Source organism: Rhinolophus hipposideros (assembly GCF_964194185.1).
Source record: "Rhinolophus hipposideros genome assembly, chromosome: 21".
NCBI classification, from domain to species: domain Eukaryota; kingdom Metazoa; phylum Chordata; class Mammalia; order Chiroptera; family Rhinolophidae; genus Rhinolophus; species Rhinolophus hipposideros.
The window spans coordinates 36451483-36479293 of NC_138067.1; the positions used below are offsets into that span (position 1 = coordinate 36451483).

The 27811-nt window shown below is 37.7% G+C and overlaps 1 protein-coding gene across 2 annotated transcripts; it reads left to right on the plus strand.

Moving 5' to 3' along the window:
* Positions 1-7641: 7641 nt before the first annotated feature.
* On the plus strand, positions 7642-25189 carry ZNF260 (zinc finger protein 260). 2 transcript variants are annotated; one of them, XM_081033173.1, is made up of 4 exons: positions 7664-8106; positions 9392-9488; positions 10684-10897; positions 20424-25189. In XM_081033173.1, the coding sequence occupies exon 4, from the start codon at positions 20885-20887 to the stop codon at positions 22121-22123; it is 1239 nt and encodes a 412-aa protein (XP_080889299.1). In that variant the 5' UTR covers positions 7664-8106; positions 9392-9488; positions 10684-10897; positions 20424-20884; the 3' UTR covers positions 22124-25189. The 2 variants fall into 2 exon arrangements, with proteins under 2 accessions (XP_080889298.1, XP_080889299.1); XM_081033172.1 differs by lacking the exon at positions 9392-9488 and having other exon boundaries at positions 7642-8106.
* Positions 25190-27811: the final 2622 nt, after the last annotated feature.

Here is a 27811-nt window from a genome sequence, read left to right on the forward strand (position 1 = left end):
CTACTTGGAAGCTTCACCCCTCCCCAAATACAAGGCAATGTTCCAGACCTATCCTGTTTATTGCTGCGCTGAACCATGAAATTAGCTATCCCCAGATGAAGGAATCCTGGTTTAATTGAATAGTGAAGAATTCAAATAAATGTAAAAGGAATGAAAGAAATAGGAAATCACTATGATAGTAATAATTATATACAAAATCCATTGATTATGGATGCTAAAACTTGAAGGTGAACGTTTGAAGAAAAATGGGATATTAGAGTTGTCTCAAACTCTCTCTCTGAAATATTTAATTACAAAGAGAAAACAATGCATAAGCCATCTTAACGAAATGATCACCAGTACTAAGACATGGGCATATACCACCAAGATGATGAACCAAGAATAGCACATCACTTTGGTGGTATTCTCACCAAAAAAATGCACAACCATGATCTAATAATGAGGAAACAGCAGACAAACCCAAAATTGAGAACCTTCTTTAAATTGGGTAATTTACCCAATACTCCAAAAGTCTATGACTTTTCAAAGTCATGAAAGGCAAGGGAAGACTGAGAATCTCTCAAAGATTAGAGGAGACTAAATTAACCTGACACCTAAATACAACGCAGGATTCTAGACCCAATCTGGAACATTAGTGAAGAAAACTTGGTGAAATACAAATACAGACTGTAGTTTAATTGACAGTATTATACAAATGTTAATGTCTTAGTTTTGATCATTATACTATGGTGATGTAACATAATGTTAGGCAAATTGGGACAGGGGTGTGTGGAAATGGTATACTCTTCTTGCAATTCTTCTGTAAGAGTAGAATTTAAAAAAAAAAAAGTTTTCAGCCAATAGGAAGTAATAGAGACTGGATTTATCTTCCTGCCTAAAGTTTTAAAAACACTAGGTAAAATATAAGGAATGACAGTTTTCAGACACTGGCCATTAGACAACAAAACAGTAATGCCTAACAAAATGTAAACAAATGTGACCCATACACTTGACCCAGTTTACTGCCTACAGGGCATTTCCACATCTAAGCACAAAGAGGGAGCCTCATGATCTCCCTAAGTTGACAAGATGGAGCTGACAGTCCAGGAAGGCCATGATGGCTAGAGTTTACAGGGCAGAGTACTGAGCCAAATTCTAATCAGTGCATGGGGACAACGAGATCACGTGAGGCCAGCAAAAGAAATGCTTAAGAAAGAACACAGGTAATCTTTGGACTTCCCAGAAGTGCCAGAACTAGTTTGTGCCCCCATCAGCCAGGGTAGAGTTTACAGGACACTGGTTAGACTACTGAAAAAGTTATTGCCTCAGTGAAAAAGGCCAGTTAGCACCTGGCACACCTGGCCCCACCTACCAAGCTTAAAGCAAATTTTGAAAGGATCACACCATTTCTAGATAACGTAAGTATATTCCAGAACAGAGCTGGAGAATATTTATAGAAATGCAAAAGTACCAAGCACACAGAAGGTAACATTCACAATGTCTGGTAATAAATAAAATTTACCAGACATGTAAAGAAGTGGGAATACATGACTATAATGAGAAAAAACAATAGAAACATATCCAGAAATGACAAAAATAGACTTTATATATGATTTACTAGATTTTGTATTTGGTAATAGATACTGACAGTACACCAGTCATAACTATATTCCATTATGTCCAACAAGGAAGCGAGATTGACCATGTCAAGTATAGATGTGGAAGATATTAAAAAGACCCAAACAAACTTCTAGAAATAAAAATGACAATGTCTGAGATTTAAAAATTCAGTAGATGGGATTAGTAAATTATACATTACAAAAAGAAAACATTAGTAAACTTGAAGACCTAGCAAAAAATTGATACAAATTGAAACAGAAAAACTAAGAATATAGTAGTGTATCAGATACCTATGGGACAACTTCAGACAGCCTAATTATGTCTAATTGGGATCACTGGGAGAAAGGAAAAGAATGGGTGGGGACAGAAAAAAATATTTGAAGGAATAATGGCCAAAAAATTCCAAATTTGATGAAAACTATAAATCTACAGATCCAGGAAGTTCAACTCATCCCAAGCACGCACACACACAAAAAGCAGGTGGGTAGAGAGATTCAAGATGGCAAAGTAGATAAACACTGTGCATGCTTCCTTCCATAAATACATTAAAACTACAACTAAATTATAGAACAATCAACATGGAGAACCATCTGAAGTCTGTCTGAACATATATAACTAAGGATATATATAACTAAGGATATAACTAAGGATATAAAGATATAACTAAGGATATAAAGAAGAAGCCACATCGAGACTGGTAGGAGGGGCAGAGGTGCAAAATTGGCTGGCCACAAACCTCCCTGTAGTGGTTGAGAATCAGGAGGGCTATCTTGGCCTCAGAGGTTTTCCCCGGAGGAGCAAGGGACCCAAGTCCCACACCAGACTCCCCAGTATGGAGTACTACTTCCAGAAAGAAGAGCCCCCACAACATCTGGCTGTGAAAAACAGTGGAGATTCCGACCATCCAGGAGGGACAGAAGGCTGCGGGAAACCCAGGTGTCCTCTTAAAGGGCCTGTGCACACTCACTCACTTGAAGGCACTCACCCTGTGCCCTGGCAGTGAGATGGTGACTTGGGGGATGTAGGAAGTATACGACTAAGGTGTGGCTCCAGGACAAGGGCTGGAGGACAGTCACCATTTTCCCTGGGTGGAGTCCTGCATGGCTGGTAGGTGGGCACCACTTCCCTGTGTGGGGTCCTCCTTCACATAGCCAAATCTGAATCTGGTGAGCTCCGCTGGGACCCTGCCCCAACCAAATCCCCCAATGCTGTAGGCACTTTCTTGATGAGCAGCCAGCCCCACCCACATTGCACTCTTTCTTGGACATCTGTTGGAGTCGGCGGGTCCCAGGTAGGTGGTGAATGGCCTTGGTGTGCTCTGAGACTTTTGCTGAGTAGCTACAGGATCAGCACTGGCACCAAACCAGAATCTACATTAACTTGGTGACCACAACTCTTCCCATTCCAGTGACTCCCTAAGACCCTGCCTCACCCAACTCGCACACTGCATGAGGCTTTATCACTGGCTGAACATTAAGGGAGCCAGCAGGTGGAAGCAGGACTCAGGGTGTCCTGGCTTTTTGCTCCCACCAGCCCCAGTACTGGTGGGAGCTGTCCTTGGTTCACAGCGTGGCCTCTCCCATACACCTCCAACTGTAGCACAGGCAGCAAACAACTGGGGACTGCTTTATAACTCCTATGAGGTAGTCCCTGGCTGGCCACAAGACATGGGTGATCTGGGCCTGCACCAGAGCCCCTCCCAAGAGGCCCTAGAACCAACATACATAGAGGTTGGCTTCAGACCACAACAGAGCACCATCTAATTAGCCCCATAAGTAGAATATCCAAAGGATGTCTCAACAGGCACCAAAGCCCACAGGGGCAAATCCCACTCAGTGGAGTAAGGCCACTGCACAGCAGCCTGTAAGCTGTGGATGTGGCCAAACCCCAGAGCCAATCAGCCTGAGGGTCAATCCCACCCACCGATATGCCAATAGCAATCAAGGCTCGACTATAACAGGAGAGCACACATAACCCACAAAAGGGACACTCCTGGAACACCCAGAATAGGTGACCAGGGAGACTGTGCTAGGACCCCACAAAGCACCTACTACATAAGGACATGTAGCCAAGACTAGGAGACACAGCAGACCTACATAATACATACAAAACCAAAACAGAGAAGAAGCCAAAATGAGGAAACAAGGAAATGTGTCCCAAATGAAAGAACAGGAGAAAACTCCAGAAAAAGAATTAAATGAAATAGGGGCAAGCAACCTACCAGATACAGAGTTCAAAACAATGGTTATAAGGATGCTCAAGAACTTCGTGGAACTTCAACAAGGACATAGCAAGCATAAAAAAGGACATAGAAACCATAAAAAAGAACTACTCAGAAGTGAAGAATACAGTAAAATGAAGTATGCACTAGCAGGAATCACCAGCAGACAAGATGAAGCAGAGGATCAAATCAGTAATTTGGAAGAGGGTAGCAGAAAACACCCAATCGAAATAGGAGAAAAAAAAAGTCCAAAAACATGAGGATAGTTTAAGAGACCTTTGGGATATCAAGCATAACATTTGCATCATAGGGGTACCAGAAGAAGAAGAGAGAAAGCAAGGGATTGGGAACCTATTTGAAGAAATAATGATGGGAAGAAGGCAGATTAAGTAAACACTATGCCTACTGCCTCCCAGGATCACACCAAAATTACAAATAAATTATAGAAGAATCAACCTCAAGAATCATCTGAAGATTAGCTAAACAGAACCCCTATAACTAAGGTTCTAAGGAAGAGGCCACATCAAGCCTTGTAGGAGGAGTGGAGATGCAAAACAGGCTGACCCCAAACCCACAGAAATAGGCACAGGAACCCTCCAAACACCGGGAAGGACACCTCCTTGGCGGAGGTACCCCCAAAAGAGGGAAGGGTCCCAGCTCCACACTGGACTCCCCAGCCCAGGGGTGCTGTACTGGGAAGAGAAGTTCCCACAACATCTGGCAGTGAAAATCAGTGAGGACTGTCCATCCTGGTGAGACAGAAGGCAGCTGGAATTCCAAATGCCCTCTTAAAGGGACTGCACACACACTCACTTACTTGCAAACACTCATCCGGTCTCTGGTGGAGGGACAGCAACTTGAGAGACACCAGAGATGTACAAGGAAAGACTGAGTTGTGTGCCTTCAGAGCGAGGGCTGGAGGAATCAGTCATTGCCCCTGTGTGGAGCCTGCCTCACATGTAGTCTACAGGAGGGTGCCATCTTTTCTATATTGCACCCTCCCCCAAAGGGCCAAATCTGAGACTGCATTTGGTCTGGTAAAATCCGTGCATGGGCACGACCATGGTGACAACCTGGATCCCCACCCCCGTGCAGCTAGTACTGCATTGCCAGGGGCACTGTCAGCTACTGCGTGGCTGGCTCTGCCCCATGAGCTTCTGAAGGCTGTTACAGCAGCTGACAGGTCCATGATGGCCCAGGGAACTTTGGGTGGTGAGCCACACTCTACACCAAAGCCTGTCTTGGGCTGCTCTCGGAGACCTGCAGGCCTGAGGCAAGCGGTGGCTGGCTGTGTTGTTCTCAAGGCGTTTTTGTGAAGTGGTCACCAGCCTGGCACCAACACAAGAACCAAAACTGCATTAACTTTGTAAAAACTACCACCCACACCAGAAAACTCCCTGCAACCCTGCCCTGCCCACCTACAGCTACATTGCCGAAGACACTCTCAACACCAGGTCAACCAGCCAAGCCCATGCACCTAAGGAGGTTCTTTCAATGGCTGAGCCTTATGGGCAGCCAGCAGGTGGCAACAGGCAGAGGGGACCCTGGGCCTTTTGCTAAGCTGCCCCAGACCCAATACTGGTGGCAGCCAGCCTCGCTTCACAGTGAGGCCATCTCCACATGCCTCCAGGTCCAGCACAGGTAGCAACCAACCACATATAGCTGTGTATCTCCTACCATGTCACCTCGGGCTGGTCTAGGCAAGGCCAAAATAGGCACGGGCACCCTCCAAAGAAACAATACACCCAGAGGCTGGCTTCAGAGCACTACCTGCTTAGCCCCACAAATGGCACACCCAAAGGGTGGACTCAACAGGCACAAGAACCCACAGGGGAGAACCCCACTCAGAAGGGTCAACCCACACACAGCTCATACCCTGTGGGCATAGCCAATCCTCACAGTCAGTCAGCCTGGGAGTCAGTCCCACCCACTGATGTGCCAAAAGCAATCTAGGCTCAACTATAACAGGAGGACACACACAATACACACAAGGGACACTCCTGGAACACATGCACAATCAGGGAGATTGTGCTATTAAACCACACAGGACGCATACTTCACAAGTCCACCCAACAAAGACTGAGACACATAGATCTACCTAACACACAGAAGCAAACAGAGGCAGCCAGGATGAGGAAACAAAGAAACATGTCATAAATAAAAACAGGAGAAACCTCCAGAAACAGAATTTTTATTTTTAACGGTCAACACAACATATACAACTTAAAATCATGTCTTTTCATATAATGTAACATTGTAAATTCTCATACCCTTCCTTCCTGGCTATAAGATGATTGTTCCACATGTAGCACCATATCCCCATTCCAAGCAGGAAGGGGAAAGGAAGAGGGCCTAAAGAATACATGCCCATTGAGCATGCCCTGCCCCCATTCCCATACCTTTAAAGAACTGAGAAGCCCAATCTAACAACTTTTGTTTACATCTATACAGGAAGCTAGAACATGTAGTGTTTGCTTTTCTTTATTTAAGCTGGGCACAGAGCTCGTTTAAACAAAACCAGAATTTTTACAAAAAGAATGAGGATAGATATTGGATTAGTCACGTGACAAAACAACAGTATCTAATATTAAAAATAATCTTAAAGATCTTTCAATTATGTGGGAAGTTATAGCGCTTAAATGAAAATGTAAAATATGTATACGCACGTGTGTATATAAGTATCTACATGTTTATATTTGTGTATATATGTAAACCAAAATGATCAGCACACAAGATAACTTGAATCATTTGCCATATTAATAAGAAAAAATTAGGGAGTGCAAAGAAGGTATTTCCAAAGAGAAACAGTAAGTTCTAGGTACTTAATTGGTCTTCGTTAGGAGTTTGCAAAGAAAAAGAAAAAAAATCATGCCCTTTGTTTCTCTTTGAAAACAAAGAGAAAATACCAAGGCACCTTAAACATGACTTTCAGATGTCACAACCATTATTTCCTCCTCCACTGGAGAGCTCACTAGGAGAAGGACAGCGATGGTGAGGAAAACAACAAACCTTCCTTGGGGCCCAGATGACAAGGTCATCTTGCTGGGGGGGTTTCCCCTCCCCCACCAGGGAAGAGCTAGTATCAGAAGAGACTGGGGCTTCCATCTCAATTTCAGTGTCACAGGAGAAGTCAAGGTCTTTACAGTCCAGGGGTAGAGCCATCCTCTGCTCCCACATATGACTATGTGACACACACTGACACAAATGGACAGTCACAGTCTCCCCAAATTCACACATAACACTGCTGCACAGTCACACGCACATCACTAGACACAAAGTAACACCCTCTAGTCACAACACTCTCCCTCCCCTCCCCACACAGTGCTGCAGAGTCACAATCCCCATAAGGCCTCAGTCACAGAAGAGTCACAAAGCTCCCTAAAACTGCACACAAAGAGGAATACACCGGCACAATCATACACACACCACAGGGACAAAGTCACAGGTAACCCACACACACGGTGTTACACAAAGCCAAACATTAACAATCATAGGGGGACTCACAGCCACCCCTGCATAAAGCTAATCACGTCTGCACACATAGTATCACATAGACAATCACACACGCAGCACTGGGACACAGTCACATACAATTGTACAACCACCCCTCCTCAGCCCGGTCCTCCCGAACAGACTTAATACTCAGTCACCGTTCTCGCCCCAGCTCTGGACTTTTCACCTTCGGACTACCCCGGATCGCATCAGTGGCCCGGCGGAGCCACACAGGGACCAGCACCCGGGTCCAGCACAGCTCTGTTCAGACCCGCCGCCTCCGGGGGTGGAGGAGTGGCAGACGCGGCGCCCTCTGGGAAATGTAGTTCAGTGCAGCACTGGCGATAAACTAGATGGGTCTGGGCTTGATCCTGGCCAAAGAGAGCACAGAACCGCGTCCTGGAGTCTTCTGGCGCTCCTGGCGTAGCCTGGCTCTACTTGGAGTCAGGCCGGCGTGCTTGAACTGAGCTTATTATAAGCCAAGGCACATCACTGCCCTTTCCCAGAGGTAGAGTTAACACAGTGCTGAGTTCTGAGAGTCGGCCTATTTAAACCCCTTCCGCCACCCGGGAGACAGTCCCGCAAGCTCTGGCGGAGGAAGGAAAGCGCGAAAAGCTGATCCCAGCCACTGAAACATCTGGGAAATGTAGTCCACAATCAGAAAGGTGGAAGACTGGCCGACATAAACTGATTTCATCCGTTATTGAGCCCGGGCTTGACAGAGCCCAAGGGACCAGCCCGAGGAGTGCGCAGGCGCAGACTTTCTGGCTCGCCATAGTCGTCTTTGTTTGCTGGTGAGTTTGGTTTCGGCTTCGCCAAGCGCGGATTTGTCTGTGGGGCTTGGGTTTCTGGGCTCAGTATCCAGTTAGGGAGGTTGTAGGGGCAGATTCGCCGAGTCTGCGACGAGGCTGGGGAGAACGAAGGGGTGGAATCGCCTCTTGTGACGCGCAGTGTTCAAAGCTGATGTGGAAGGGGCACGGTTACTGGAGGAAATGGACAGTCTCGCGGGTGGGTGACCGAGGATGTAACGGGATCTGAGAGGTGTTTTTCGTAACCTGTGTGAAGAACCGTGGTTCCAGGTTTGTGGGGATGGATGGCATTGTGAGCTTTGTGGGGTGGTAACTTCTAAACCTCACTTTTCTCATTTCTAAAATCATGGTTATAAGAATGCGTCTTTCTGGAGCATCCGTTTTTCTGCAAGACAGGAAAGGAAAACGGTTAAGCAATTAAGCGATAAGTAATTTTTAAAGTGAGTTTTACCAAAACAGCAGACTCATTGTGGTGTAGAAACAAAATCAGCATTTTTTTTTTTTTAAAGAGGAAAGATTCCCGAAAACTTTTTATTGGGTATCCAGACTCCCCGTAGGTATTGACATTTATTAATTCTTTGGAGAAACTTTAGTGAGTCTGTATTGAGAAGCCCTGTACTAAGGAATAGCTTAAGAGGTAATTTCCGCTGGTACAGACAGCACAGAATTGGGAAGCAAGTTGTCTTGTCTTTGGTGCAGAGATCAAAAACTAATTTAAAACTGTCTAGTACATAAATGAGCATGGCAATCTGACTCTTAATTGGATCAGGTTTTTCCCAGACCAAATGTCCTTTGTAAATGTAGTGAAACAAATGTTCTTCTATCTACAAAGACATTTTCTTCCCGAATTTTATCACAGAACATATTTTTCAATAAAATGAAAAAATAAAGTGCCACGGTACAAACTTCATACACAAAAAGAATACCTTTGACATATACAAAAAAAGCAGTAATCGTTATAGAGAAGATGGTACTTTATTTACAATAACAACAAGTCAGATAAAACACCTAAGGGTAAACAAGAAATGTATAAAACCTATATGGATTGTTTTTAAATGTTAATGAAGGACCCAAAAGAAGACTTTAGCAAATGGAAATATATATATATATATATATATATATATATATATATATATATATATATATATATATATATATATATATATATATATTTTAGATAGATTTAAAAAGCCTGCAAGGTATTTGGTTACGTGAAGAAAGCAAGGTGCACAGTGTTTGGTGTAATATACATTTCTTTTTTTTTTTTTAGTGGAGATAAGAATGTATATTTGTGGTTCCATGAAGAAACTTTTGAGGTTTATACAAAAAAATGAGAACAGTTGTCAGGGGAGGGAGACAAGGCAGGGGTAAGAATCATGTTTTTTGCTTGCCTGTTTTGTACATTTCCATTGTTATTTGGGGTGGAGTAATTCCATTTCTGTGTCTGCCCCATTGCTTTTCAGTTGTTTATCAATGCCTCATTCTTGAATGTTTTCTTGACTTCTTTGATACTACTCTCATTTTTATGGTTCCAGTCAAAACCAAGGAATAATTACCCCCAATTCCATTAGTGACTTATGTTTCTGTTTGTCCTTCAGCTATTAGTATTACTAAGTTTATGGCTTCTATCATCTTTTTTCACCTCCCAGAACTCTATGAGCAACAGCATTCCACTGTAGCGTTAGATGACAAAAAAATAAATCGCAAACGTCCTTTCCTATTTGTGGCTTGTCCTGATCTCCTCATCCACATATCCAACTGCCTAATGGACAGCTTCACCTGGAGTTTGCACGGGAACTTCAAACTCTATGTCCAAAATGTCATGCTGACACTGCCTTCCTCCTACAGTTTGCCTCCATCCATTACTCCTTGTGTATTACCCAGTCATCAATTCATAGCACTGCCCAGCCAGATTCTAAACCTCTTACATCTGAGTAATGGAAGAACTTCTGAGTAAGTTTGACCCTCTTATCTCTCACCCTATTAAAAATTGGAGACCATGGTCTCTTCATTACACTTAACAAATGGTAAATATATATGCTTGTTAAATCAATGAATGACCATGTAATTATAGGACACATTTCATTTCTTCTAGAGTTGCATAACCTACATAAAATATTAGGCTTCTAAAAATTTGGGGTACTCTAAGCCACAAATAGTACCAGGATAACTTCCTTTAAATTTTATCAGTATCACTCAAGGTTGGTGACTTCACATGTGAGAGGAAAGTGTTGTTATGGGAGAAAATTACATTCAAAACTGTGATTGTTCAAACAGGAGCAAGGCTACAAGTGACACCTGCTCAAAAGTACCTGTGTGGATTCTGATTCTGGAGAACTGTGCCGTCTCAGTCTTGTAGTTTCTCTGTATAACCTAAATTCTGAAAATAAGTTACCTTCTCCTTCCCATTTCTGAAATGTGTGCAGCCTTTAAATTGCGTGATGGGTTTTGCCTGAGATGCAAAGTACAGATACTCTTTTTTCCATGTGCTAATATGCAGTATGCGTGTGCTTTATCTTCTAAGCCACAGGGTCATTATTTTGTGTTTTTCTTTCCCCATAGGCCAGCTTCCTTGTGCATCCCCAGGAGCTGTATTGTCCTTATAGGTTAAAACCCCTGACAGCCCTAAGGGCTCAGGCTGAATTCTGGGATGCTGCTTTGACCCTCAACAGTAACTTCCAAGTCCTGTGTCACTATTTAGAAGTTTAAAGCTGCTGGTTCAAAAAAGAAGATCAATCGATGATTGAGGAAGAAACGTAAGGAAGGTGCTCTCCAGGTGAGTAATTAAGGACCTAGCAGATATGAATGGGATAAAGGCTCATTACAGTTATTCAGTGAGTGTGCAACCTCTGAAATTGTCTTTTGGAGTGACAATTGCTGGGAATTCTTGAGATACCCCAGCAAATGTTATCTTTAGATCACATTTTCAGATACTCTTCCTGGTCAGTGTTCTTCTTTTCTCAGATACTGGAGGACTGGTTGTCCCTCTAACCTCTATTCTGGATGCCAGCCTCTCTAACTCATTTGCAGTCTTATATTTATGATTTTTACAAACTAAATTTTTGTGTTTGTTCTCCCTTTCACTAACATTCTCTATTTTTCACTTCTCCTTATATGCCTAGACTCTTTTCCTTAAGCATTCAATCCTCTTTGCCAAGGATTGTAGATCTGTTATCTTTTAAAAACTAGCATAAAGGTTTTTTTCTTTAAAATTTAACTCTTTTATCATTTCTCCATCTTTCCATTACCTCAGAGTTGAATTTGACCCTCTTATTTCCTATTGTCTTCTTACCTCCAGCTATCATAGTTCAATATCTTTTTACCTCCTGCTTTTAAAAAATACTACAGGCTTTGGAATTAGTGCTGACTTCCTACTAGTTCATCTCCATGTTACGTTTAAAAATAAATAATATATTTTTTAAAAAATTTAATACATATGCTTGGTAGAAAACTAAAACAATGGGAATGTCTCCTCATTCCTGGTTCTCAGTTCTCCATCTCTGTTTTCCAGAAGCAGACGCTAATAACAGTGCTTCTGAATGTTTTTATGAGTATACAAGGAGGCTTTCAGGTAAAACAATGCCATAATTTGACTGTGACAAGAAGACTGTAGCTACTGGGTTGTGAGGAATTGTACAGAGGCAAAGCAAAAGTAGGAAGAACAGTGAAAAGCCTATTAAATATTCCAAGAAAGACATGAAGTAGCATAGGCTTTGGGGGTCCCAATGAGGATTGTAAGAAATGGCCCAATTCTGGGCATATTTTGAAGATAAAGCCAACAAGAATGTAAAGGTAGAATGAGTATGTGATCTGAGAGGAAGTGTCAAAGCTTGAGCACCTGGGAGAACAAGGTTGCTATTTAAAAAGATGGGGACACATTTGGGAGGAGTTGGTTTGGGAGAGCAACAGTTTGGTTTGGGACAGGGTAAATTAGATTCCCATTAGACATCCAAGTGGAGATTTTGAGTGGCCAGTTGAATATGTGAATCAGTTATTGAGAAGAGAGGTCCAGGCTGGTGATGAAATATTTTCATATTATAAATCAAAATGCTCAAATGTCAAGCAAACTCTTAATTTTATTCTGTGTGAATGGTGACCCGTTGGAGCAGGGATTGGCAAACTACACCCTACTATGTCTTTTTCGTAGAGTTATTGAAACATGGCCACATTCATTCATCTTCTTGGTCATTCATTTTTTTGTCTGTGACTACTTTCATGCTACAACACCTTAGTTGAGTAAGCATTTACAAGTATATAATATGTAAAGCAATGAGGACTAAAAAGTATATCAATCATAGTAAAGCTAAATGACTATAATAAACCCCAGAATGTACCGGTTCAAGGAATGTAGGAATTGATTTCTTGTTCACATAACAATTATGTGGTGAGTAGTCAAGATTTGCATAACTTTGGTTTTTGTGGTCCTTTAAGGATCCAGATTTCTTCCAAGTTGTCCTTTATCATTTAGTTGTGGTTGGAGCTGGAGCAACAATACATCCTAGTTCCAACCAGGTGGAGGGGGCAGCAATCACCACTCTAGGTCAGTGGTCAGTAAACTTTGTGTAAAGAGTCAGATAGTAAATATTTTAGACTTTGTAGGCTGTAGGATCTCTGTTGCAACTTAACTCAGGGATTATACCACAAAAGTTTTCTTGACATTAGAGCATTTTGATTAATATTTTTAAAATATTTTTAAGCTACAAGATAAATTCTGTTGAAAGGAACTTTTTGTCTGGTATTCAGCTGATGTTCCCTAGTTTAGTTCAAGGCTGCCATTTTACAGTATGAAAAAATTCAGTTCTGATAAGTATTTGTAAAGGATATGATGTAATCCTTATAAAAATATGAGAGCCTTTAATTACCAAGGAGATGTAATTTTATGTTTTCTTTTGGCTTATTAAGAGTATAGTAGCTTAAGTCCTAGTCTTGTGTATCATGCTTTTTACAAATTTAATGAATTCAATAATTAATTGGAAATTTTTAAATAAATAGTATTACTATAATTTGTTAAGAATGTAATAAAGTTCACGTGCTAAGCCATCTGTGCTGTGGGCTTTGGGCTGATGAGACACCTTAACAATTGTCTCTATTTTTTTCCTATATTAGTTTTTCTATTTTGGTTTCAGTTTTTATAGGTTGTTTTTGCTAGTTTTTCAAATTTGTGTAAGATTAAGCAAAATAGTCTCTACAATTCTTATTTTCTGTTTATGGCTATTTCAAAATAGTCAATTTTCATTATGATTTTGCTTTTATTCCTTTTTAGTTTTTTCCCTAAGAATCAACTTGTGAATTTATTGCTTCTATTTTTTTTTGTAATATATTAATTTTATTTGCACTATTTTTTCTGTTTTTCTTTGCCTTATTGTAATTCCTTAGCTTCAATGCTTTCTTTATGATTTCTTTTAAAAATAATGAAACACTTATGCTAATACTTCTACAAGCATTTTTTTCAAATGTGTTCTATGGGTTCTGATATACATTGTTTTCTGACTAACATTTCTAAATGTTCTGCAATTTATTTTAATTTTCTCTTTGACCAAAGAGTTTGCTCAAATCAGTAAATTTTACTTTTTTTCAAATTTACAAATGAAAAAATTTTTGTTTTCCCATTTATGGTGGTTTGTTTGTTTTTTGTTTGTTTGTTTGTTTTGTCAGTTTTTTTGGTCTATTTTCTACTTTATGGAATATTTGAGGTTGTGTATAGGACCATTATGGGCTGATTTTGAGAATGTTCTTTGAACATTTAAGAGGATGGTTTACTATATTTTCAAGATACAGAATAAACTGATTACCTCTATGTTATAAATTAGTATATATTTTTATTTTCCTATTTTTTTATATATTCACATATCTTTTGGATTCGATCTCCTAGGTTGAGAGAAGTAGTCTTTTAGTTATAATGTGTTTTTGTATTTTGGTTTTCTATAGTTTATGTATTTATGATTATTTTCTTTATTTTCCTTTTATTATTTATTTTCAGCATTTCTGATACATATTGTTTTATATATATATATATATACATATATATACATATCTGTATGTATATATATGTATATAGCTTAGGTGGATTTTGCTATGTAAGTTAAACTTTAGCATGCCTCAAAATCACCTGGAAGGCTTGTTAAAGTTTGTTGGGCCCTACCATCAGGTTTTCTGATTCAGGATGTCTGGGTTGAGATCTTAGAATTTTCTATATGAACCCATCATAGTCCTTTTCTTTTAATTATTTTTATGTTTATTTTTGCATTTATTAGCGGAAATTGGTTCTCTTATTTAATATTATACATAAAATTATATTATATATATAATATTATATATAAAATGTTTTAAATTTTACCTCATCTTTTTTTATCTTTTACTATGAGATCTTAATTTCTTCGTTTTGTGTATATATGTCCTTCCTTTTGAAAATTTGGAAAGTTTGTTTTTTCCATTCTCATAGTTGCCTTTACAGTCATAACTTTCTTAGTCTTAATCCTTCATTTCTTTAGACAATATCTATTTACTCTCCACTAGTGGTAATGTATATTTTAAACATGAGTATATTTTCAGTCTTCCTCTTCTCACCACACCATTGGTGATTGTAATTATTATTCCAGCTTTAAACAGGATCTGTTGCACCCTTCTTACCTTCCCCTGCATATATGTGAAATTCTTTGCATCTGTGCCTTTGATTGTGCAGTGATCCATCCATTATTTAACCTTGAGCTTTGTTTTTATTAAAATTTTTCTATCACTCCCAGCCTTCCAATCTCTGTACTTGCATTCTATGTTGTAGCTTACAAGCACCTTGGATCCTAAGTGTATACTATTTTATATTTGTATTTTTCACTCTGATGTCTAAGACACACATTGAAGCTCATTGACAGAAAGGCCAGTATTTTTTCCTTCTTGACAGTCTTCAGCATAAACAAGATGATTATTGAATAACTGATGATTGTTGTAGATTTACTTTTTCATCTTTGTTGAGGTAAATTTACGTAAAACAAGTCACCCTCTTTAAGTATACTATTTGATAAATTTTGATAGTTGTATACAGTACATATCTGTATATTGGCCCTTCATATCTGGGTTCCATATCCAAGGATTCACCAACCTGGAATCGAAAATATTCAGGAAAAAATGTTACATTGTTACTGATGTTTACTATGTACATACACACCTCGTTTTATTGTGCTTTGCTTTTTGTGCTTTGTAGATACTGCATTTTTTATAAATTGAAGGATTGTGGCAAACCTGCATTGAGCAAGTCTATCAGCATCATTTTTCCAACAGGTTCAGTTAATAGTTTGCATTTTAAGCAATAAAGTTTTTTAATTAAGGTATTTACATTTTCTTTACACATAATGCCTTTGTGCACCTAGTAATAGACTTTAATGTAGCGTAAACAACTTTTACATCACTAGGTCAGGTGACTTACTTTATTGTGGTATTCACTTTATTGTGGTGGTCTGGAACTGAACCTGCAATATATCAAGGTATGCCTGTAGTTAGGCTTATGATGGTTGTATCTGTACGGAACACGTACAGACTTTTTTCTTGTCATTATTCCCTAAACAATTCAGTATAGCAACTGTTTACATAGCATTTACATTGTGTTAGGTATAAGTAATCTAGAGATGATTTAAAGTATACAGGAGGATGTGCATAGGTTATATGCAAATACTATGCCATTTTATATAAAGGACTTAAGCATCTATGGATTTTTATATCAACAGGGGTGGGGGTGAAGGTGTCCTGGAACTAATCCCCCTCAGATACCGAGGGACAAATGTATAGTCATATAACCAACAAGAAAATCAAAATATAGAGCACAGTTCTGTCATCAGTTCCTTGTGCCCTTTTGCATTTGAGCCACACCCCTCCCCCATCCCTAGTGACACTAATCTGCTTTACTTGGTGTGATCAAACAATATGGTGAATGTTTAAATAAAATAATTTATTACAGTAAAAGACATAGTGCCATTAATTCTGCTCAAAATACGCCACCTTGCTTTGAACACACATATCCAATCATTCTTGCCACTTTTTGAAGCAGTTCTGGAATTCCTTTTCCATGAGTGTCTTTAGTTACATTGTCATGGCTGCCTCGATGTCCTGAAATGAATCACTTTGACTTTGGGGAAGAGTCAGAAGTCACAGGGTGCCAGCTCCAGTAAATAAGGAGTAAATAAGGTGGATGAGGATACACTGTAACACTTCTATTTGACAGAAATTGCCATATTACCAGAAGCGACATGTGACACGGAGCATTGTCATGATGGGGAATGATTTGTGGCACACTTTAAAACACACCTTCTCTCAACCATAGCTCACACCAGACTGACTGCACCAAACAAGTTGAAACTTTTCACAGTTACTAAGGTTCGGTTCACTGCTTCCTGTAATGAAGATCCCTGCCTTTCCATTGGATGGCACTTGGCAGCAGCATTCACCGTATTTGTTGATCACAACAGAAAGTCTCCAAGTCACACATCGCTTCTGGTATACAGCAATTTCTGTCAGATAAAAACATTGTGGTGTGTCCTCATCCACCTTATTCATTGGATCTGGCACCGTTCATCTACTGGCTCTTCCACAAAGTCAAAATGACCATGAAAGGTAAACAGTTTGAATCGATTGAGGACATCAGGGCAGCCATGACAGTGCGACTAAAGACACGAAAGAGGACTTCCAGAACTGCTTCTGAAAGTGACAAGAACAATGGGATAAGTGTGTTTAAAGTGAGAGGAAGTATTTTGAGGGGAATAAATGGCAATGTGTCTTTTACTGTAATAAATTTTTTAAATTTAAACATTCACTGTATTTTATCACACCTTGTGTGTCATTATAGCTTTGCCTTTTCTAGAATTTCATATAAATGTAATTCAACAGTACATAATCTTTTGCATTTAATTTCTTTGACTTAGTTTTCCATTTTGAAATTAACTCATTTTGGATATATTAATATTTTGTTCTTTTTTATTGCTGATTAGTATTACATAGTATGGACATAATTTGTCCATTCACCAGATGATAGACATTTGTTTTTTTCATTTTTTGGCTGTTGTGAATAATGCCTTTATGAACATTAACATACAAGTTTTTGTGTGAATACATGTATTTTTTTTAAATAAATGCCTAAGAGTGAGATTGTTAGGTAGAGCAGTAAATGTATATTTAACTTTATAAAATATTCTCAAGTTTTTTTCCAAAGTGGCTGTACCATTTTTCATTCCCACCAGCGATGTATGAGAGTTACAGTTGCTTCATGCTATCACACTTGGATTGGCAGGCCTTTTAACTTTAGCCATTTTAGTGGATGTGTAGTACATCTCACTGGGATTTTAATATGCATTTTCCTGATTACTAGTTAAGATGAACTTCATTTAATGTGCTTAATGACCATTCACACATCTTATTTTGTGAAATGTCTAGTCTTTCGCCCATTTTAAACACTAGATTGTTTATCTTTTTATTATTATTATTTTTGTTTTTTGTTTGTTTGTTTGTTTGTTTTAGTTTCAGGTGTACAAGACAAAGTAATACTTAGACGTTTATAATTTGTATCCCTCACACTGTGTGAACCCCCCTCCCCCCATCCACTATCCCTCTGGCATTGCACAGAGCCATTACATTTCCATATCTTTTTATTATTGATTTCAAGAGTTCTGTATATTTTGGATATAAGCCCTTTCTGAGTTTCTCTCAGTCTGTGGCTTTCCTTTTTGTTTTCTTAAGGGCATTAATTTTTAATTTTGATAAAGTCAACTTTACCAGTTTTTCGTTTATTGTAATAGTTTTAACACTTATTTTGAGGTCTATGATTCACTTTGTGTGAATTTTTGCTTATGGTATGAGGTAAGGGTTGAGGTTTTTTTTCACCCTAATTATGGAAATTATAGCATTGCTATGAGTGACAGCAGAGTCAATTCTTACAATGATTTATAAGAAAAGGAGGACAAAATTTTGAGAGGTATAGATCAGGATAAAGTTGAAGTTTTTCCAGTTGGTGGATTGGAAAACAATTATAAAAGAGAGAGAGGCCAAGAAAAGGGCTCTGTACAAGAGAAGAGCTTGGGTGCCAGTTTATTAGGCATAACGAAAGAAGAACAATAAATGAAAACTGAAATTGATGGCAATGACAGCTTCTATATCCAGAAATGATAGTATCAATAATTAAGGCAGTATATCAAATTTGGAAGCAAACATGGCTATTTTTTGGCTTATTTTCTTTGTTTCATTAAATACATGTATACTTTTCTTTTTAGCTCCATTGTAACTAGATAAAAAGAGCACTGTCTATAGTTATTATACAATTTTAGATTGGTTCAAGTTAAAAGGCCCAAGTCTTCAAGGACATCTCTGTAGAGGGCTTTTAAAAGTCAAATAGGAATATAGCTGTGCTTGCTCCATCCTTCCTCACCCACAGTTCCTATTCCACAAAGGTAACCACTTTCACTCATTTAACTGTGTTTACTGGTGTTTATTCCCACATTTTATATAACTATTTTACCTATTTTTTATTTAATCAATTTAAAATGTCAACATGCTAATAAGAAAGATGGGGTTCATAAAATTTCCTGCATTTATTTTTCCTCATACTTTCTCTGGAACTCCTTTAGTAGGTTTTGAACCTCTTGGATTCCTCCACTAATATACTAGTTTTCCAATCATTACTCTAGTTCTTTATTCATTTTCCCCTTCTTCCTTCCAGTCTTCCTTTTTTATCCTGGAAGAATTCTCTTTTCAAATCTATTGAACTTTTAAGGTCAGCATCATATTGTTTATTTCCAAAAGCACTTCTTTGTAGAATTAACTCTGTTAATATTTCATTGCTCTATAATCTCTTAGTTTTCTGTGATTCTAATTATAGTATTGTATCATTTATATGTGTGTGTTCTTCTGTTCCTTGCTTTATTCTTTTCGTTTGTTTTTATCTATTTTGCATGTTAGGGCTTTAATCAAATTTTTGTGATCTTTAGCTCTACATTAATATTAACATTAGGACTGAAAAGATTATTGCAATCTCTGTGTGCATAGGTGGGGCTTGTAAAATAGTGAGCTTCACTGTGCAGCATTCAGTTAGATATCTAGATACTTCCTTTATATGACTCCAAATATCAGTATCTATAGGTGTTCTCAGTCTTCTCATTTTTTCAGAGAAGAACCTGTCATTTGACACCTGGCAGCCATCAGTTTTTCTGGAGTCCAGCAGTAGAAATGGGTTGGGACCCTATTCCATATACAAACTTTTACTCATTCCCTTCTTAAGTAATGGTACTCTCATCTACTTTGCCTATCATCACTAAATTTGGAGACTCTCCATTACACTTTGTCTGGATAATAAATTTCTATTTCTTCCAACCAGGAGAATTGGGTGCATCAGCTGCTCTTTCTATAATCATTTTATTTAAGCCTAACCTTCCACTCTCACCCAGTCTTTCCAGTTAAGCCTTTCTGTTGACAGTGTTACAAATTACCTTGCTTCTAGGTGTCATCCTCATCTGCTGGCTTTTTATTTAAGGCACTGAGTTGCTAATTTACAGTCCTTTATTTGCTTTCCATTCAAAATTTCCTAGTACTTTTCATCTACTGATGTCTCCTAGCCTTTTGGGTTTAGTAAGTATGTGCGCCCCTTCAACCCCTTACTGTCATTTTAATGAAGTAGAAGGAAGATGTAGAAATAAATGCAGTCTTCTGCTCGTAATCATGGGGATACATTCTGAGAAATGTGTCAGGCGACCTCATGCTTGTGCAGACATCATAGAGTACTTACACAAACCTAGATGGTATAGACTACTACACACCTAGGTTATATATGTATGTATATGGGAACACTGTCATACATGTGGTCCATCGCTGACCAAAGTGTCGTCATGTAACGCATGGCTATATCTTATTTAACCACATATCCTGTTTAATACTCCTATTCATTTAATTTTTTTATCCCTTCATCTTAAGCTCTTCTGATTTTGTGTGTTTCTCCTTTCATCCTGTTACCTGTTCTTTATATTTTCTCTTATTTTACTAATTTATGAAGTGTGCAAGTTTACATTTAAAAGCAGTTCAAGCTACATGCACCCATGAATGTCATTTGTAATATCTGAGCTTTCTTTTATACTGGAAGAGTAGGTTTGAAATAAAGAGTCTATTTTATAATAACACATTTCTGAATTTTTCTTAATAATAGTGCAAAAATTCAAAGGTGTTAGCGATGTTGATGACGATAGCTGCTTTATTGGATGTTTACTACTTGCTAGGCACTAAATATTTTACAGTTATTAACACTCAGTGATGATTTTTTTTATACTCCCTTTTAGAAGAGGCCTGGGAAATTTATAAATAGATAAAGACACAACCTGAAAGACTTATGAGTTAAGTCTCATCCTTCTCCATGAAAATACAACTAAGGAAAAACTCAGAAAACCTAGGAAACAGAAAAATATTTCCTGATTACAGACATTGATTCTTAAGACTACACCTACACTTGTATGTATGGGACTCAATTTAAAAGAGTTTGGAAAATAATTTGTACTTAAATATGAGAGAAGCTAAGAAAGAACCATTAAGAATATATTGAGAATGATGTATTTCATCCTGTTTTGTAATCATCTAATCTCAGGATAATCAATGTAAAAAGATTTCCATTATGAATTCAACTTCATTAGATACCTGAGAATTGATATTTGAGAGAAGGCATGTGAATTTAGTGAGTGTGGAAAAGCTTTTATATGTATCACATGTCAAGAGATACTAAAGTCTTGTTGGAGAAAATATCTGCATGATAAGAATGTTGGAAAGCCTTCAGACTGAATCAGATCTCCTTCAGCACGATCAAATTCATACTCGAGAAGAACCTTATGAATGTTATGCATGTGGAAAAACCTTTAGCCTGAAGCAAAACCTCATAGAGCATAAGAAAATGCATACTGGAGAGAAATCACATGAATGTACTGAATGTGGTAAAGTATTCTCTCGAGTCTCATCCCTCACTCTACATTTGAGAAGTCATACAGGAAATAAACCATACAAATGTAGTAAATGTGGAAAAGTCTTCAGCCAGAAGAAAAAGTTCCTTTCTCATCAAAAACATCATATGGAAGAGAAACCTTATGAATGTGGGAGAGCTTCTATTCAGATTCCAAGCCTTATTAAACACCAGAGAAACCACACTGGAAACAAACCATATGCATGTAAAGAATGTGGGAAAGCTTTCAATGGCAAATCCTATCTCACTGAGCATGAGAAAATTCATACGGGAGAGAAACCATTTGAATGTAATCAATGTGGAAGAACCTTCAGCCAGAAACAATACCTCATCAAACACCAGAATATTCATAGTGGAAAGAAACCTTTTAAATGCAATGAGTGTGGTAAAGCCTTTAGCCAGAAAGAAAACCTCATTATCCATCAAAGAATACATACTGGAGAGAAACCTTATGAGTGTAAAGGGTGTGGGAAAGCTTTCATTCAGAAGTCAAGCCTCATTAGACACCAGAGAAGTCACACAGGAGAGAAACCCTACACATGTAAGGAATGTGGGAAAGCCTTCAGTGGCAAATCAAATCTCACTGAGCATGAGAAAATTCATATTGGAGAGAAACCCTATAAATGTAATGAATGTGGAACAATCTTTAGGCAGAAGCAATACCTCATTAAACATCACAATATTCATACAGGAGAGAAACCCTATGAATGTAATAAATGTGGAAAAGCCTTCTCTCGAATCACATCACTTATTGTACATGTGAGAATTCATACAGGTGATAAACCTTATGAATGTAAAATATGTGGGAAAGCCTTCTGTCAAAGCTCATCTCTTACTGTGCATATGAGAAGCCATACAGGTGAGAAGCCCTATGGATGTAATGAATGTGGAAAAGCCTTCTCTCAGTTCTCAACTCTTGCTCTACATATGAGAATCCATACTGGAGAAAAGCCTTATCAGTGTAGTGACTGTGGGAAAGCTTTCAGCCAGAAGTCACATCACATTAGACATCAGAGAATTCATACTCATTAAAACTCTATGAATGCTTTGAATTCAGGAAAACCTTCAACAGAATTCCTACTTAATAATATATCAGAAAATTCATTTTACAGTAAATTGACATGAATGGAGAAAAGCTTTCAGCAACAATTCAAAACTTAAAGTACTGAGATTTTAAATAAAAAGCATAGTGTCATAAAAACTTCTACTCCCAGAATCCCCATAACAAACATTGTTAATGCTGTACATTTAGAAGTATTCTCATTGAAGTAAGGATGTAGTCTTGGACACTAATCAACATGCTTTGTCTTAACCTGATGCATTAAGACAAAGACATGAGAGGTATAAAGATTCGTAATTAAAATAGAAAATTTTCATTTTTTTGTTATGTTTTGCTATATGCATAATCACCAATTATTTGCTCTTGATGAAGTCATTAAAAAAAGATTGTGGCAGAATATTGTATCCAGAAACATACGGATGCCTTTATGAGGAATTGGCAGTTGATAGAGGTGGTATCACAAGTTGGTAGGGAAATCATGGATTAGTCAAAAACGGTCTCAGGGTAATTGACTCTTCATATGGAAAAATTCTAGATATTTGCTGTCACCATACGTTAAAATATTTATTATGAAATCCAATTATAGTGAAGAGTAGAATGCAAAGAGCAAAACTTGGTGATACAAGAATTTTTGTAGGAGGATGTTTTTAAAACCTTGGAGTAGGAAAGAATTTCTAAAATTGACTCCAGGATACTCACTCGAGTATATATACATATACCCAAGAAACTGATACATTTACCCAGGGAGTCATGTACCTTTATGTTCATTGCAGCATGAATTATATAGCAAAATATTGGAAACAAATGTGTGTCTTGTGAAATGGTTGAATAAAATATGTTGTAGTCACACAGTAGAATATTCTCTAGTAGTTGAGTACGACAAATTAAATCTATATTAACAGGAAAAGATCTGAAAAATCATGTAGACTGAAGAAAAATGAAAATGATGAATATATTATAATACCTGTGTGAATTTGAAATAAATCACCGGTAACCAACACTAGTATTAATCATTGGTTATGGATGAACATTTTTATGTAAAACTATGGAGAATGGATTGGAAGGATGCACACTCAGTTCTCAAAAGCGGTTGCTGCTAGAAAGAAAGGGAAATGGGATCAAGCATGGTAGTTAAAGGATACTTCAGTTTGTGTGTCTAAATGTCTCTTATTAAAAAGTAATAAAGATTCCAGGTAAACATAACAAAATGTTAATTAATTCTGGGTTGTGGTAATATATGTGCTTATTTTATTTTTTGTGCTATTTCTTTTAAACTTGTGAAAATGAGAAAAGATAGAGATAGGAGTAGGGAAGCTGTATATAAAGTACATGTTAAAGTGGATTCACATTCCCAGTCAGATGCTAATATTTTATAGAAAATCTTTCTAAAATCATGTCTTAAAATATGAAATAATTTTTAAAATTGGGATGGTAGCTTAACAGATCCAATTATTTAAATTTATTCTCACGTCACATCACTAATCTGTGTGTATTCTCTATTAGAAGTTATAGCATGATTTTGCAACAGATTGATTGAATGACATACATTTAAGGGTCATAATAATACATGTATAGATGTGATAGAGAAAAAAATTAGTTTTTACTGAAACATTTCTTAGAAATTTTAATACTCTATATAACCAGTATTGGCATTAGAAATTAGACATTTTAAAAATGAGGAAGCCATGTTATGTTACTCTTAAATTTTTTAATATGCCAGAGTAAAACATCCACTCTTGCATTTCAGCTTCAATTTTAACCTCAGACTAATTTTTTTCTCTATTCTGCAGACAAAATCAATCCCTTCCTCTTATTTGTTTTCTTGGGGGCAAAGGATGCTGAAAAGGGAGATCTCAGACTTAAACAGTATTTTATTTGAAGCAAATCTTTTGGGGGGATTTTTGAAAGGGTTACTTGATCCCTTTTCACAATAACTTGATATATAGAAAGCCTTTAGTGCTCTTTTTGAAGTGATGAAAGTGAGTAAGCAACATTTAAAACTTAGATTGATTTCAAATACATCAATTTCTTTTAAACTCAAAATGTCAAATTGCTAATATAACTATAACACTGCACTGCTTGTTATTAGCATTTTTGAAGGTTAGTCTTGAGATAAGATTATAAATGCCAAGGGTTGATTTTCTGAGGTAATGTACCCAAATAACATACATGTATATCTACGTGAATCTAAATTCTTTTCTATTACCTTCCATTCCTCATTAAACATTCTCTCATTTTCCTTAAGTGTTCTGCCCTTGTGCTTGTGAACCTTTGAAGTTACCAGAGCAACAAGGAACTCTTAATTCAGACCAAACTAGGAAGACTGCTTTTTCTTACCCATAATTGGCAGTGCCAAGGCCCAGCAGCAAGAATAATTATAATGGTCTGATAAAGTAAGATGAGCAATCGCTCCTCAGTATTCTCTGATATTGTGCATTGTAAATTTATTCAGCCATCCCCCTATTGATTCAACTTGTAGTTATTGCCACCACCACATTACAGTGAACACCCTTGTAATTGGCCCTTACATTTTAGGTATTTTTATTGCTGGGGGTAGATTACAGGAAAGAGAAAGTTAGACATCATATCAAAGACTATATACTGCTTTTTAAGTTCAATAGATGCTGTCAGTCATTTTTAAAAAGACAAGTTTCCTCTAGCCCTGTAATAGATGGTGTTATACTATCTTATACTCAGATTTGTGCTTGTCTGATGAATATAAACCTCACCTACTCTTAGATTTGCTTCTTTGTAAATTTTGATTGTGGATTGTGTACCTTTTTGTCAATTTTGAAGATCTCTTCATATATTAGATGAGAAATTTGTCTAATTTTTGTTATAAAAGTGACTTTTTCCATAAAAATATTTTTAAATTTCTATATAATCAAATATGTATTCATTTTTTCCTAATCTTATGGGTCAGTTAGGAAGATGATTAATCTCTAGGTTGTATATATTATTTCTTAGGATTTCTTGCAAGTTGTTCATTAGTGTTTTCAATATGTAAATATTTAATCCATATAAAATTTAATTTTTAATGTCATATAAAATGTTCACTGTCATTTTCTTCTTATGGGTTTCTATTGCACAAGCATCATTCATTAAAATAATTCATTTGCTCAGTAACTAGTCATAGAGCTCTGACACCAGCAGCAAACACAGATTTGAACTGGCAATCAAATAAACAGAATAGTCTTTTAACCCTGCATTAGGTTTATGACCAGCTTTGTCCTGACAAAAACATCTTCACAATGTGTTCATCAGACAGTCCTGCAACTGTCCAAGCAAGCACAGCTTCTAGGACTTCAGCATTGCTCAGGGAAGAGGTCAGAATGGTTGTGTTCACCTCAGCATTGGGAAACATTAACGTTCTCATCCAGGACGGTTTACAGTAATTCACCAATGCATCTGCATGGCATGTCACCATCACATGGGGCACACTCAGTTGTAAGACTGATATCCACTTAAGCACAGGGAAGCCACTGCCTTGGTTTCCCAAGACTTATGATGCCTTAGTCACATAGGCTATCGTTGTCTATATGCCAATTCATAGTTCTCCCCATCCATATAAAGGCTACAAATGAGAGATTTACAATATTATTTTCTTCAAGGAAACTGGTAGAAAGGTAAATCTAAGGTCATCTTTCCAGACATGGGTGAGTGGGATAAGCCTGTTTTCAATATTTTACTGATACTGCCTTTTCCTATTCAACTGAAACTTTGCTATGTAATCACTTATCCATATGATCTTTTCCTTATTCAATTGAAACTACTTTGTATTTTCATTTATAACAAGACCTATTTCTGTATCATTTCATTAATCTATTTTTCCTGTTCCTATACGAATGCCATAGTAATTGGTAACATTAGTTTAACATTAGTCTTATTGTATCTTGATACTGCATAATAGGAGTAAGTCCCTCTTTCTGTTTTTCAGTTTTCCTGCCTAATCTAAGTTAATTTTATTTCTGCAACAAACAAAGACAGTTTTTTCAAATTGCAAAACCCTTCAATATTCTAGTTGGAATTGCATTACGTGTAAACAATACATTTATTTTGGGAGAATTGCCATTGATGATATTGTCATTCTGCCCCCAAACATAGTATGCTTTTGTATTTATTCAAATTGTGATTTCATATCCTTCAGCATTAGGATTCTGAACACAGTATTTTGAAGCCATCTCTGCTTAATACCATTATATTCAAGAAAGGTTTGTTAGTTGAATGAATAAAAATCCATTATTGACTGAGTGTTTCTATTCCCCCAGAGTTCATATGTTGAAACCCTAATTCCCAGTGTGATGGTATTTGGAGGTGGGGCCTTAGGAAGGTAATTAGGTTTAGATTAGGTCATGAGGGTGGGACACTCGATGGGAACAGTACCTTTATAAGAAGACAGAGAGATATCTCTCCCTGTGTATGCACCAAGGAAAGGCCACGTGAGCACAAATGAGAAGGCAGCTGTGTACAAGCCAGGAAGTGGACCTTCACCAGGAACCAAATCTGCCAGCACTTTGATCTTGGGACTTTACAGCCTCCAAAACTGTGAGAAATAAATATCTGTTGTTTAAACCACCTATTCTGTGGTATTTTGTTATAGTAGCCCAAGCTAAGACAATCCATTTCCCGCTTAATCCTACCACAGTCAGTTATATACGGGCTAAGCATCTGATCAGATGCTTACTATGTGCTCCTAATATATGGTAAGTAAAACAAAGACACATCATTAGGAGTGTAATCCCAACTCCATTAACAAGGTCTGTAATTTGGGGGCAGTTTATAAAACTTCCCTAACCACCAATTTCACTTTAAAATAAGGATTGTTGAAACAGGAAATATATGACAGATATAATTCCTGGGAGTGACATCACCAAAATGTTGAACTAGGAAGCTCCAAGCTAATTTTCACCCCCACGCCTCCAGAAACTGAATAAAACTGAAGCTTTCTGAACTTTGTAGTACTTCTGGAAAACAGTCAAAGGTTTATAGGAACAAGCAAATGCCCAATCAAGAAAAAGCCATTTTCAAAATGTTAGTAAAGTTTTGTGGCATTGTAACTCTTGCCTCACCCCTCCCCAGCGTGGCAGTGATCTTGGTCTTGAGCAAGCTGCAACCCAGGTCCACACACACACACTTCAAACTGGAGGGAGCAGAGCAGATTACCCTTACAAATTACCGCGTACATCTTTTCTAACCTTTCTTGAGGATACATCAAAGGGCTGATAAAAGGCACTCAAATGTTTTGCATAAATCACAATGCAGATGGGAAAATAGGCACTGCTCATAATAGCTACCAGGTGGACTACAAACACTTAGATACCTGGGTCAAGAGATTATTGTTGGAGACATCTACGACCTGGAGGGGAATCTGGGGTAAGACTGAGAAAGCAGAACATTCAAATATCTATTTGTACTCTCTCTATATTGACTCTAGAAACATGCCCACACAAAAAGCATGCTAACACCTGAGAAGACAAGATTTCACCTAGGGATGATGCCTAAGCTCAGAGCAATCCTAGCTAAGTATTGAGAGTGTGCCGCAGGACAGAATAAATCTGCAAAGACTAGGAAAGATGGCGGTGTGTGTGTGCGTGTGTTTTGTTTCAGCTACTGGCATTCAAGAAAATACGTCAAAACAGCTAAAAATAGGCAAAGGCAAG

Excerpts from the sequence above, each read along its gene's own strand:
- ZNF260 (XM_081033172.1), top strand. The coding sequence starts at position 20,885 with ATGATAAGAATGTTGGAAAGCCTTCAGACTGAATCAGATCTCCTTCAG.